This window comes from Podarcis tiliguerta (genome assembly GCF_965153285.1).
Source record: "Podarcis tiliguerta genome assembly, chromosome: 1".
NCBI classification, from domain to species: Eukaryota; Metazoa; Chordata; class Lepidosauria; order Squamata; family Lacertidae; genus Podarcis; species Podarcis tiliguerta.
Window position 1 is genome coordinate 55,494,005 of NC_139534.1, and position 14,653 is coordinate 55,508,657.

General features: G+C 47.6%; 1 protein-coding gene across 1 annotated transcript; it reads right to left on the bottom strand.

Annotated features, from left to right (window-relative positions):
• Positions 1-571: 571 nt before the first annotated feature.
• On the bottom strand, positions 572-5,833 carry LOC310673362 (macrophage-expressed gene 1 protein-like). The gene is made up of 2 exons (XM_083431801.1): positions 5,409-5,833; positions 572-2,936 (listed from the first exon to the last, which is right to left on the bottom strand). The coding sequence occupies exons 1-2, from the start codon at positions 5,616-5,618 to the stop codon at positions 729-731; spliced, it is 2,418 nt and encodes an 805-aa protein (XP_083287927.1). The 5' UTR covers positions 5,619-5,833; the 3' UTR covers positions 572-728.
• Positions 5,834-14,653: the final 8,820 nt, after the last annotated feature.

Genomic DNA, 14,653 nt, shown 5'->3' on the forward strand with positions numbered 1-14,653 from the left:
AGCCCCCTCCTCCCAACACCACGAATTAGCACAAAGATAGGAATACGCTAATAAAACAAGCAGTCACACAAGTTGTAAAAGTCTTTTTTTAAAACCTTGGAATGTATTTCATTAGGAAAAGAAGCTTTGGGTGGCTGCCCGAGGGGCGTTTTCTGTGCATTTGTTACATTACTTCATAACAGAGTACTAGGAGACGATGAACTGCTTGGTTTAAAAACTGAGGCGAAGCGCTATAGAATTATATGAACAAATCCAGTATAAAACCCCCACATCAACCAGAGAGTGAAGCAGCATAAGCACGGTCAAACAACCTGATATATAAAAGGCTCAGTAACCTGACAAGGCCCTTATAATGTTGTTTCTGCTCAGGGCTTTGCCTTGCCCATTCTTCACAGAGGGATGGCAGAGCCTGTGACGTCCCTGTTTGGTGTTTTTTCTCTTCTTTTCCACCCCGTGTGCCCATTGGTCCTGCTGCCTGGCTCTGATGGAAGTTGGGAGTCCAGCAATGTTTAGAGGTTCCCTTGCTGCTCTTTGTAATATCAAATGTATCTTTGCAATCCACACAAAGCAATGTGCTTTCAGGTAGGTGTTTATTGTGGGATGAGGGCTCCACATCCATGCTAATGCTTGCTTTCACCCACCAGTCATGATTCTGCCCCTGTTACCTGTGCACCTACTCCCCAATGAAAGCGTGTGTCTTATTTCTGGAGCCCAGGTAAAATGCTGCCTCAGGCAGCACTGAGTTCTGGAGTAGTTTCTGTGGCTCCGTAGTTTACTTCATCCTGTACTAGACGTTCATTTGACAGCTCTTGGTATCCTCTGCTTTTAAAGTGCCGGATTTTGTAAACTGCAATAGCCATGGTAATGGCCAAAGCAGCAATGAGTGTTATTGTGATTACAGCGATGGAGCCCCCTGAGAGTTTCGAATGATCCTGCCCATCCAAAAGCAGAGCTATCTCTTTCTTATCAGTGGCATTGGCCAGCCTCCAGCTCCCACTGTCATGTGTTTTCACCCAGGCTTGGCTACCGTCAGACTGCACCAGGATGGTGTCGGGAAGGCTGGAATTTGTGGAGGGAGAACGCAAGAAGGGTGGGAGCTTGAGGGGGGCTAGCTGCTGGGCAAAAAGGGTCCCGGCCTGCAAGCAATAGAGGATTTGGCAGCCATCGCTCAAGTAGGCCTTGTGTTGGCTATGCCCAGCTGGGCATTTCATGGGGTATTTGGTAGGGGAGTCCTGGTAGAAAAAATCCTGGAGGACCCCAGGGCTCTGCCCCTTCAGTAATCCAGCCAAAGGATTGCCAGACTGGCAGCTAAAGAAGCCCCCAAAGGGCACCGCAAACCGAGATCCCATCTCATAGTCGCTGCTGACACACACCTTCAGATTATCAAACAGCACCAGGGGGAAGAAGTAGGCCGGGCAGGCACAGGTCTTGGTAACCGGGTTCTCGTTCCCAGTAGTGTACAGTCCTCCAAAGAGAAAACCTGAGTTTTGGGGGACGGGGCCCGTGGCAGCACACCAGTAGGCATTAAACTTCACCGTGCTGGGATAGTAGCGGATGCCGCAAACGGTATCGCAGCAGGAGAGGAAAAGGTAGCAGGTGTGGCACTGCTTGTGGCACTCCGTCTTGGGCTTGCTGGCGGTGCGTTGCTCGCCGTGCAGAAGGGCAGCAGAGAAGTTAGCTGGGCAAGAAGAGCTGCCTGTCAGCGGGTTCTTTATCCGGTAGGTCTGGCAGAGCTCCTCGGCGTCCCTGCCAGACACGCCGTGGCATTCCTGGAAGACTCCCCCAAAGGTGAAGTTCGTGTTGGGGTTTTGGCACGACCCGTCGTCTACGTTGGCCTGGAAGTTGAAGTTACTGGACGCGGGCTTGAGGCAGCCTGGGTGGGTGTTGACAGCATAGTAGAGGAGGATGGCCTTTTCCACCACAGTGGCTACTCGCCGAACGGTAGGCTCGGGCAGTTCTGGCAAAGCTTCGGGAGTGATGAAGAATGGCAGAGGCCTCCCAGACTTGCCTATAGCCACTAAGCTGTTAGGGATGCCTTCCTGCCACTTCTGGAGGGTGATGCCAGGGTAGAAGGGCACACTGCCCCAGCCCTCCATCTTGGAATCCACCGTGTTGTCGATGTAGCTCTTAGTCAGATTATCCCAGACCTGTGAGGAGAAGCCCATTCCAATGTTCACCTTGCTGAAAAAAGTCACTGATGCTGAGGCAGTGATGCCTGCTTTCTCTGAGGCGTTTTCCAACAGAAATTTGCGTTTCACCTGGTCCTCCTGTATCAGGCTGGCTCCAGCTTCCAAATCCGTGAGGACGTGTGTGCCGTAGTTGAGCACCAGCAGCTCTGCGAGGTACTCGGCAGAGCGTCTCTGCTTGTTCTCTAGGTGGTTGCCTATGTTCACAAGCTGGCGGCGAAACTCCTTGTGGAAAGCCATGGACGGGAGAGCTTTGACGGAGTAGATGTGGTACCGGGCCTGCACCCGTGTGGTGACTGTCTCGTCATAGACGTTGTGCACCTTGGTCTCCTGGGAGCCATCCGAGAACTTTCCGTTAAGCACCGGAAGGAAGGAAATGTCAGTGTTGACAGACTGGGCAAAGGCATCCGTGTAGTTTTGCCAGTCCTGAATGATCTCAGAGTGCAGTTCCACCGTGCTCTTCTTGAGGGGCAGCACAAAGACATCGTTGGGAATGAGGTATTCGCCATCTTCTGTGGTCCGGCACTGGGAGTAGTTGAGACTCATCACCATTCCCATCTCTCTGTTGCGCAAGTTGTCCCAGCCACCCCCTGGCAGCACCTCCAGCACTTTCTCGCCAGGGTCCCTCTTACAGGCCTTGAAGCTGACTGGATCCTGGGCTCCTGCATCTTCTGCCCTCAGGAAAATCAGGAGAGGCCAAAGCCAAAGTGCCATGCTGGAGAAAGGGAAAGGCCACTTACATGCACAGCCCTGAAAAACAACACACATGTCATGTCGCCTCTAATAAACAAAACACATTTATAAAGTTTTTGTGGACTTCAGTTCACCTCAAGAAAATTGCCTCGTGTTTCTTTGTTGCCCACTTCTATGCTAAAATGTCAATGTAGGTTTTTAAAAGAGGTCTTTATGCTTGTGGGCTTCCTGTTGGCATTTGGTTGGCCACTGTGAGAAGAGGATGCTGGACTATTCTGCCTTGGATGAGAGACTATTTTGCACTCTGTTCTGCCTTGGCCAGATCACATCTGGAATATGGTGTCCTGTTCTGGGCGCCACAATTTAAGAAGGGTGTTGACAAGCTGGAACGTGTACAGAGGAGGGCAACAAGATGATCAAAAGTCTGGAAACAAACTTTATGAGGAACGGTTGAAGGAGCTGGGTATGTTTAGCCTGGAAAAGAGGAGACTGAGAGGAGATCTGATAGCTATCTTCAAATAACTTAACGGCTGTCATATGGAGGATGGAACAAACTTGTTTTCTCCTGCTCTGGAGGGTAGGACTCGAACCAGTGGATTTAAATTACAAGAAAGGAGATTTCAACTAAACATCAGAAAATATTTTCTGGCAATGGAACGGTCTCCCTCAGGAGATTGTGGAGTCTCCTTTCTTAGAGGATTTTAAGCAGCAGTTGGATGGCCTTCTGTCATGGATACTTTAATTGAGATTTCTGCATTGCAGGGGGTTGGACTAGATGGCACTCAGGGTCCCTTTCAATGCTACAATTCTATATATTCTATGACAAGAGTGGCCTATGGCCTGACCCAGCAGGATTCTTCCTATGTTCTTATTATATTACAATATATCTAAGGTTTTCATTAGATAACATTTCTTATGGTAAATATGTCTGGTTCTTTAAGTTTGTTTTGTGTGTAATTTCTTCTTTCTTTTCTAATAAAGTATTTATTTTTTTAAAACCTGAAATGTATTTGTCTCACAAGATTTATATACAGTGGTACCTCTGGTTTCAGATGCTTCAGGCTACAGACTCTGCTAACCCAGAACTAGTACCTTGGGTTAAGAACTTTGCTTCAGGATGAGAACAGAAATCGTGTTGTGGTGGTGCAGAGGCAGTGGGAGGCCCCATTAGCTAAAGTGGTGTTTCAGGTTAAGAAAAGTTTCAGTTTAAGAACTGACCTCCAGTACGAATTAAGTTCTAAACCCGAGGTACCACTGTACTGTTTAATGAACAAAAACTTCCAGAATAAAAAAATCATTAAAATAGCAATAAAATCAAAAGTTAAAAGCCTATTGACATCATATTTATCAAAATATAAATAAAATGCATGCAAAATATTCACAACAGCAGTGGGACATGGAACACCCATATACTGTATATGGTATTGTTTTTGTTGCAAAATCCTAATGGTCAAGCTACAAATGAGGTATGTTCACCCGACCACTTTCATTTTCGAGAGAAAAACAGCCTGGGTGCCTAATATGGAGCCTGTTTCCAATTAGGATTGAGGGCCTGTGACATTTTTCTCTTGAAAAACCAGCTGGTCCCTGGTGCTATTTGCCCTGTGTTAATCATTGAATTGGAAGGGACCAAGAGGGTCAAATAGTTCAAACCTGAGCAAGGCAGGAACCTTTTTCACAATATGGGATGATCCTGAGATTAAGAGTCTCATGCTCTACCGACTGAGCTATCCAGGTACTATTTATGACAAGCAGCACTTGGTGAGGGGTAAAGGTAAAGGGACCCCTGACCATTAGGTCCAGTCGTGGCCGACTTTCGGGTTGCGGCGCTCATCTCGCTTTACTGGCCAAGGGAGCCGGTGTACAGCTTCCGGGTCATGTGGCCGGCATGGCTAAGCCGCTTCTGGCGAACCAGAGCAGCGCACGGAAACGCCGTTTACCTTCCCGCCGGAGCGGTACCTATTTATCTACTTGCACTTTGACGTGCTTTCGAACTGCTAGGTTGGCAGGAGCAGGGGTTGAGCAACGGGAGATCACCCCGTCGCAGGGATTTGAACCGCTGACCTTCTGATCGGCAAGTCCTAGGCTCTGTGGTTTAACCCACAGCACCACCCGTGTCCCTGGTGAGGGGTAGGTGTGTCAAATAAAAGTCAAGGATGGGACCATTTCTGACAGAAAACTGGTATGGGCCCTGAGCTTTCTCCAAAGGTTGCTTCCAAATGACCCGTTCTTTGAGCATTTATTCTGATTTGTTTGCGTGAAGGTTATATATCCTGTATAGCAATGGTTGCCTCACACTTCCCCCCGCCCCCCGCACAATTTCTTATAGAGTTCATACAGGAAAAGAGTCCTCTTTTTTTCTGACGGGGGGAATGTGTTTACTGCACAAGAGACCAAATCCATTTCAGCTGCACAAGATGAATTTGCCAGGAGAGGACCAAACTGCACCCACGAAAAAGCAAAACAGCGATGATATGAGAGCCTACCTAAGAGATGCCCCTCTAGAGGTCCCAAAAAGTTGTGCCTTACCTGATTTGTGTCTTCCCAGCTCCTCTGCTTGCTTCTCTCTTTCTCAATTCCTTTTCTTTTCTGGAGGTTTTCAAAGAGGGCAGGCAAAGCAGGGGAGGGGGCAGCAAAAAAAAAAGAAAAGAGGAACTTCAATTGCCCAATCCCATTGGTGGAGGGAAAACCTCTTGAGGGTGTGCTCACCTCTCTGGGGGCTGTAGTGAGATGAGTCATGGGTCATCTGATGTTGCTAAGGGAAAGCGAAACCTGTCCTGTAAAGTCCCTTCTGCAGCCTGTTTCATATTGTTTGCATTAGCCTGAATTGGCTCCTACCATACTCTGGACTTTCCAGGCTTTGCTGGATACAAGAATCTGTCTCCAGGCCTTATTGAAAGGTAAACAACTTGTAGCCAGGGCATAATTCTGCCATCTCTGTCTCAAAAACAGAATTGAGGGGGTGGAATCCCAGCCTTCTAATCTTGAGATTCTGAAACAGGGTTGGCTAATTTGTAGCCCTTCACCCTTGCTGGATTACAGCTTCTATTGTCCCCGGCTGGCTGGCGTGGATGGGAGTCAGATTCTAGAAGGCCACAGTGTCCCTGTCTCTATTCCATGCCAAAGAATTCTCTTACTTTCCCAATTTGTTGGGCACATTTAGTTCTCTCGTCTACCCGCAATTCACTCCCTTTACCCAGGAAGTCGTAAGAACATGTTATAATAATTTTAAGGTCTCAAATATAGAATAAATATTCATAAATACACACAAATATTTGATCCATGTGTCTGAAATAGTATGGGGGAGCAATCCTGAAGCCATTTTTACTCTCCCAATGACTTCAAATATTCCTCTGCAGTAAGGGAGGCAAATGGGGAAATCCTTCCCCTTGTCTTTTTGCTTGCAAATCCTGTCTTAAGGGCGTATTTGTGTATAAATAGGGTGAGTCTGTGACCTGGATTCAGGAACTGAAGAATTGACCATCACAAAAGAATGGCCAGACTGCCCAGGCAATGCATCAGTAACCATGAACAGGTATCCTGGCAGGCAGGATTTCTGCTGTAGACCACCTCCTTCTGTGATGTATGTATGATGTTTTGGGAGGTGGTCTTGGACTACAGGGTGGGCAATTTCAAAAGTCTATATATGGGCTTGCGCACCATTGTTCAGGGTTCTCCTCCCTCCTGCGTGTGGTGAGTGGGGACCCTGTATCAACAGTTCCTTTAATAAAGACCAGGCTTACTAGCCGCTTTGCTTCTCAATATACCCTGGCTGGCCTCTGTTTTCTCCTACCAATAGGGAGCCCACTTAAGGACTCTATATGGCAGGCTTCCTCAACCTCAGCCCTCCAGATGGTTTTGGCCTACAACTCCCATGATCCCTAGCTAGCAGGACCAGTGGTCAGGGATGCTGGGCATTGTAGTCTCAAAACATCTGGAGGGCCGAGGTTGAAGAAGCCTGCTATATAGGCTCTGGAATACCCCATAAGGGAAAGGGAGCAGTTTTTCTTATAACCTGCTGGATCAGGCCAATGGTCCATCTAGTCCAACATCCTGTTATCACCATGTCCAGCCAGATAACGGGAAACTTGCAAACAGGTCCAAAAGCACCCCACCACCCCCGGCATTCGGAAACATTACTGCCTCCATCTGTGGGAAAGTCACGGTGCAAAGAGATGCGCAAAACAAGGGCAAGGATGGAGCAGATGATCTTAAAGCAGGGCTGAGATCCCCACTTCAGGGAGAGGGAAGAGCTGGCCTTTTAGATTTTGCCATCGCATGAAAAGGCCGTTGAAGGCTTGCCCAGAGGGGAAATGCCTCCAAGGACAGACGCTGCCAAGGAGATGTGTGACCAACAGGGTTGTGCTTGTGTGTGAGAGAGGTACTCAGCCTGCAAGCTGATGCACATGACAGCATTTCCTCAGTGGAAATCTGAAAGAGTCCCTCAGTGGAGCCTGGAAGCAAGCACTTAAGTGACTCATTTAGCATTTCCCTTCAGATGCAGCAATCAGCCGGCATCCTTCTGAGCAGCAGCGACAGAGCCGCTACCAACTCAGGGATTCCCAGTCCTCCCAGCTAGCTATGATTAAGTAACAAACCCATGGGCAGCAGGCCTGGAGGGCCTGCCAAGCCTTTGGCTGTGGTTTTCAAACTGTGTTCCAGGGAGCCCTGGAGTTCCTTGGAAGTTGATCTGGGGATCCCTGAAGTGGACTGGCTTCCCTGGGAGAGCACCTACAGATGCCCAAATGGGGAATCTCGCTCACTCCTGGGTAGCAGAGGTTATCTATATATCATCAGCCTGTAGAGCAAGCCTGATTTTGTCATATTGCTGTGTGTGAAGAGGGTACCTGCAATGCCAAGTGGGAGCTGCAACAAAAGGTTGCAGCATGGAGGGCTCTTTTTCAAGGCATTCTGTTCTATCCTTCCTCCAACCTGGTTTCCGCCCCCCTTTCTTTTGCCCCAGTAGTCAACAACATTTTTTTTTATTGATCAACCAAATACAGGTTATAGCCAAAAAGGAAAGAGTTAATTAAACAACCTCAAAAGCATATTAAAACATAGGTGATAAAATCCTTATAACACATAGGACATGTATACGCAGGTGACACTTATCTCAGTGCACAAGGTTGGACTCAGGGGCTTTGGGGAGGCTTTTATTGCAAACTTTGCTGTATTGAGCATGACTGGTTCAACCGAGCAAGACAGCAGCTATTGGATTTTGTCAGTGTCACTGAGGGTTCAGTCATTCTCACTGAGCATGCTCTATATTAATGGGACTGCTTTTGGGAGAGTTCCCCCTGTTGGTTTTTCCCCCCTCCCCCCTCCATCTTGTGGACAGATGATGTAGTGTTGACTTTGAAAGGACCAGAACCCGTAGAATTAGGAACCTGGGAAGCTGCCTATTTAGCTCACTGATTGGCAGCAGCTTTCCAGGAGGGTCTCAGACAGGCAGTGGCGGAGGAAGGGGGTGCGGTGGGGGCAGTCCAACCTGGGTGTCATCCTGAGGGAGGGGTGCCGGCCAGCTGGCCTATCTCCTCCAGCCGGGAGCACGGGGCAACGGTTCTCCACCCGCCTGCGACTCCCAACCTTCCAAGCCTACTCCAAGCTGTCAGGGTAAGGGGGTGAGCTGCGCCACTTTGCCGGCGGCCTTTGGCAAAGCGGCACAGCTCCCCCCTTCCTTCGAAGGGGAGAGGATGGTAAGGAGGCAGGCGAGCAGACAATGGAGGGGGTGGGAAGGGGAGAGGAAGGAAGCAAGATTGGTGGGTGCACCTTTCATTCTGGCTGGAAGACCAGTGCTAACAGCTGGACTATCAAGTGAATTTAAAGGGTCGGTGCTGCAAACGTGGAAGAGATCTTGGCAGGTGCTTAAAAAGGGAATAAAAAGTTGCTGTCTTTCCCTCTATCTGAGCTGGCTCCCTGCCTGTTACGTGATGTGTGGGGAAACCACATGGGGTTCCTCTCTGTGTAAAGTCTTCAAGCTCTGCCCACACGTGCCTGACAAATCTGCCCCATTGCCTTTCCCTTGTCAAAATTCATATTTTTCCCCACCTCCAGTCTCCTTTGTGTGTCCTGGCTGAGGGGGAAAACAAGCAAGCAAGCAATCAAGCGTGCACACACACACACACACACAAAATACCACACAAAACCGGAAGCGTCATGCTGGTTGCTGCTAGACTTGGGTTTGACAGTAAGGTCTGCCTCTGCAGCTAAAGAACTTTACCATACGCCCCACCTCCTGCCAGTCCTAGGCTAGATTATCTGGTGGGTGGTGTCTCCTATGTTCTCTCCAGGCAGGCTTCTCCTCCTTTCACGGTCACACCTGATTGCTGTCAGTTCAAAGTGCCTGCAGCCTTGGGCATCCCTTTGCTATGGGAAGGGAGGTCCTGGAGGGCACGGAGGCGATGCGATGACGGCATGTGGAAGGAGGGGGCTGTGGGTTAAGGTTGGGGAGGGGCAGCTGCTGCCATTGGACAACACCCCCTGCCCTTGCCCTTGCCTCCTTGGCTTTTCTAGCAGCTAGGGAGCTCGCTTTCCCCTCCAGAACAAGGGGAACTCCCAAGGTCCGCCACCGCAGCTGTTGCTCACTTGACCGGACATTGCTGGCAAGGCACAAAGGTGCCTTTGGTGACAGGGGGGTGACAAAAAAAAATCTGCACCAGGTACCACTTGACCGTGGTATGCCTCTGCAGACAGGGGACATTCCCAGCCCTACTCTGAGCTCCTATGGGACCATCAGCATGCAAAGCAGATGTTTTACAGCTTTTCCACTTCCCCAAACTGAGAACATTAGTAGTGTGTATGACTCAGCTTGCCCATTACTACCAGTCTTTCTCTGCAAGGTGCAGCCACAGTAGAGTGGTTGTGTTTTTAAGTGCACTCTTGATTGACAGCCACCATAGCCAAAGCCCAAGTATTGTTGTTCAGCAACATCTGGAGGGCCAGAGGTTTCCCACGCCAGACATATATAAGATAGTGTTGTGGAAGACTAGTTTTCTGCATGCTAAACTGACTAGGCACTTGGGAGTTTGCCCCCAGATTGTCCTGCAAGGCCGAGGGGTTCTGAAGCGGATGAAAATAATATTTAAAATTTTTAAAATTGAATAATGATGCCTTCTGCAACCTGGTGCCTTCTGGAGGTTTTGGACTACAACTCGAATAATCTTTGAGCATTGGCTGGGCTGCCTCAGGCTGGTGGGAGTTAGAGTCCAACAATATCTGGAGGAGGCTGGTGTAGCATTGCAAAGGGTACAAAGCATTTTGTGTGCATGATCTAGTTGTAACCGAATGCAATAGATGAGGAAGTTCTTTCTCACACTAGACTTATATAAGTTATGGGATTCCTTGCCACAAGATGTAGTGACTGTCAGCTGCCCAGGAAACTCTTTAAGCTGATAAAACAAATTCACATTAGAAATTTGGACAAATTGTTTTAGGGGTGCTTTGTAAAGACATGCAACAGCAGTGCCTTCTGCTCATCCATTCACCTGAGCTGCATATTTAAGCTGTCACATTCAGCCCTCATCTGTGTTCTGCAAGTGTCTAATGGACTGAATTGGTGTACAGATATTCTTATGTACACCTGTGGTATAAAAGCCGATGGGAAGTCAAGGTGCAGAATCTCAGCCAGCTAACCCCTCTGGCATTAACTTATTACTTGGATTACAGTCCCTGCTGCTATTCCAGCCCCAGCGGCCTGTATTCCATTGAAGCAGATATCTTCTTTCCTGCACTATGCTGTTTAATGGTGACTCAGCTTTTTATTTCTAGGCTGGAATCTGCAAACTGTGCAGTCATTGTGCAAGTTGGAATTCTTGACAAAATGCCCTGGCACAACATTTTTGCTTGGAATTCTAGGATCCAAATCCTGCAACTGTTCTACTTAGATTTAACACTGGGCCCATCATGGTGATCTGTATATAAATATATGTGAGTGTTCTCATGACCGCCAAAAGGGAAACTTTACAGTGCAATATTATGCATGCCTACTCATAAGTAAGCCCCACTGAGTTCAACAGTACTTACTCCCACATAAATATAGGATTGCACCTGAGCCTCTTTTTTATTGTGCCTGCTGATCCAGATTTTCACCACTATGGTTATCTAAATGATAACTGTAGGTCCCTTCCAAATCTGTGAGGTGAGAATCTATAAGATGAAACCGGATGAACTGGTCAGACCAGTTTCTTCATAAACTAAAGTAAGGTTACCAGATTTTTTTTTCAATGAATCCGGGGACACTTTTCAACTTTAACGGATTTTGTATGGGGACTGATTTGTAAATCCAGGGACTGTCCCTGGGAAACGGGGATGTCTGGTAACCTTAAGCTAAAGGCCTTAGCTGACCAGTTACATACTGCCATTTGCAGTACATGTTCAAAGAGGTTGCCCTAGAGACAATTGACTAAGCTTTTCCCCACCTCACCTGGCTGGATGCCACCTCATCCTAGGATGGAAAACCACAGACCAAGGGCAGCTGTATGAATTTTTGGCTGCTGTTGGAGGTTGGAGATACAGAGGCTTGTCTTGCTCTGTGCTAGACTCACAGTTAAGGCCTGGGATCTCCCTGAAAATCTACTGGGGAGGAAGATCTGTGGAGTGTTAATGATGTGAGCTCCTCCATCCTATCCTCAGATGGCATATGTGTGTAAATAAAGCCATATAGCCTAAAGACACCACAGTCCCCAACGACCTTCATTCCATGGAAACCAGACTCTGTACCCCTGGAGTCTCTCACCCTGTGGAGCTCATGTTATGTGCAACAGTATTTACATCAAACTGGGTTGCAAAAGGCATCCCATACGCCCTACACAGGGCAGAATTTGAGTTGGAGTCTGTGGCGGAAAACAACGTCTATAACTCAGCTTGACCTTCTCAGCATGGCATGACCGCAGACTTGGCTCCTGTCTCGTGTTCTAGCACATTATCACCGGGGGAAGGGGGAGTTGTGTGGCTGTTATATTACATTTTTAAGTGCTTCCCACAAGTCCACAAAACAATCAAACTGTTGTATGGCATCTAGCTTGTATTTTGGAGCAGATAGGTTGTTTGGGTGAAAAATAACTCCCATGGCCTGACAGCATTTCGTTTCAGTGCTGAGCATAAGTTTTGTCTAAAGAGCCAATCTGGAAACAAATGCCTAATAGCTTGCCAGCATGGAACACAAAGGCAATTTGTTTCTGCCTTGTATAACCCATTAAAGCATTGGCTACATAAACCATGCCATTAGCCAGCTTTTTCCTACTGGAAAAATGGCATGTGTTTGGGTGTGTGTATTTTCATTTTCATGTAAAGACAAGGGATGCAACCCACCCAACCCCTTTGCGGTGTGATGCATCTTTTTGTGTATTAGATGACAACCAGTACTTGGGGTCAGCAGCACACTCTGGCAACTAGCTCAGCTGGTGCAGAATCAAATTTTATGCCCTGACCGCAGTTCCCCCTCAAGCAAGCAGAAAGCTGCATTCTACAGTAGCTGAAGCTTCCAGATCATCTCTGTAGGCAACCCCATGCAGAAGACATTACAATAGGCTAGTCTGGATGTAATTGTAGCATGAATGCCTGGGGCAAGATCTGCTTTCCCCAGATGGGGCACAGCTGGTGAATCAGACAAAACAAATTTCAAAAATGCTCCTGGTCACCAATGTCACCTGCACCTTAGGCTGATAGTGCTGAGACCAGGAGAAGGTAAAGGACTCCTGGATGGCTAAGTCCAGTCAAAGGTGACTATGGGGTGCGGTGCTCATCTCGCTTCAGGTGTTTGTCCGGGTCACGTGGCCAGCATGACTAAACTGCTTCTGGCACAACGGAACACTGTGACAGGAACCAGAGCACACGGAAACGCCATTTACCTTCCCGCCTGGCTTTCAAACTGCTAGGTTGCCAGGAGCTGGAACAGAGGAACGAGGGCTCACCCCCATTCGTGCAGATTTGAACCTCCGACCTCCTAATCGGCAAGCCCAAGAGGCTCAGTGGTGTAGACCACAGCGCCACCCACATCCTAAGACCAGGAGAAACCCCAGGCAGCACAACAAATCCTCCCAGAGAAGTGCAATACCATCCAGTACCAGTTTTACCTCTCCACCAGCTGTTTTCCTCATCCACAGTACCTCCATCTTATCAAAAACTACCTGTAGCCTCTCTGGAAATAGTAGGTTGAGGGAGAGAGGTGTTTGAGATGTTTGGATGTTAGCTCAACCCTCTGGAATAATTCTTCCAATGGCTTTATATAGATGTTATTTTATATAAATCTTGCTGTATTTTACTATATTTTTTAATTAGTGTTTTTATGGAGCAGCCAAGTAATTTCGTTGTCCCCGAAGGGGGCAATGACAATAAAGATATTATTATTATTATTATTATTATTATTATTATTATTATTATTATTTTAAAGAGCATGGGGAGACAAAATGGAACAGGAGGCATCTCACATAGGCCAAAGGCCATGGGTGGAACAGAAGCTCCCCAGCACTACCTTCCGGGTTCATCCCTCCATGAGGGACTGGAGCCATCATAACACTGTACCATTCCAGCCAGGCAACCCAGAAAGGTACATAAGCCAAAGATACCAAAGGGACCAAGAGTCCAGGAGAACAAGGTTGAACTGCCTGCTTTTCTAATCAGTGTATGGCAAGGCTTCACTAATGGAATGAGCAGACTCTTCTGAAACTGCTTTCAGCAAGGAGACTTTTTGAAATACACTAGTCTGTAGAGGTAATGCTCCGCTTTGCGAAGGCAAACCTCGCACCAGACATGCAACAGTGTGTCAAGGAGCGTTATGCTTGCTTTCCCTAATCTTTTGACTTCTTGGCTAGAAAACAGGGGTTTTCCCCTGACCTTTTTGTCCTTTCACAAATTGTTTGCTAGACATAACGCTTGGCTGGAGCAGGGCAGGGAACGTAATCAAGTATCGGGGGGAACATTCAAGGGAAGCACCTGCTGACACGTGTATTTGCTAACGCTGGTAATGTGCTTAGATGGAAATATGCTAAAGTTCAAAGTGGTTTCACTACTGCTTTCCAACTGTTGATTTTTGCCAATAAAAGAGGCTCTGCAAAGCTTGCTCCTGCACAGCTCACTCGCATCCAACCTTGTGTAGTCTCCGTTATTCCTACACTAGTCTCTCTCACTTTATCCCCATCTGCACAACTGCAGCTGTATGGGTTAGATGTTCTTGCTGCGAAAGATCCAAGCCAGCAGTGTCACCAAAAGGAATACAATAACCTCAGCAGAATAATGTATGAATCCTAATCGATGAGTTCATAGGACATCAGCAACACTTTTAAAAAAAGTATTTTGTTGATTTTCAGTTACGAATGAATTTGATATAAAAAGGAGAAAATAAAATAAATGATATCAGCAATAACAACAACAGGTTGGAGTACAGAGCCCATGATGCCACTGCTCAGGTGGCTCCACAACTCTGCCCCACCACGTGCCCCACTCTTGCCCCAAAGGCAATAGCTACCATCTCACCTGTTGGAGGCAGTATGCCCCTGTACACCTGTTGCTGGGAACCAGGAATGGGGAGAGTGCTATTATACTCAAGTCCTCCTTCTGGGTTCCCACTAGTTGGCCACTGTCAGAACAGGAGGATGGACTAGAAGGTCCTTTGACCCAGCAGGGCTCTTGTTATGTTCTCAAGCACAGCTGTCCTGGTTTCGCACCACTTCTAGTATCAATAAGATAGGGTTTAATTGATTTCTCTTAATTCCTCTGCCCCTGAACAAAGACTTTTTTGTCTGAATTTCAGATTTATTTACAGGATAGCAAAGAGA

Coding starts and splice junctions, on each gene's coding strand:
- LOC310673362 (XM_083431801.1), bottom strand. CDS start 5,618: ATGACTCATCTCACTACAGCCCCCAGAGAGGTGAGCACACCCTCAAGA. Junction 2,937..5,408: donor GCTGGGAAGACACAAATCAG/GTAAGGCACAAC, acceptor GTTGTTTTTCAG/GGCTGTGCATGTAAGTGGCC.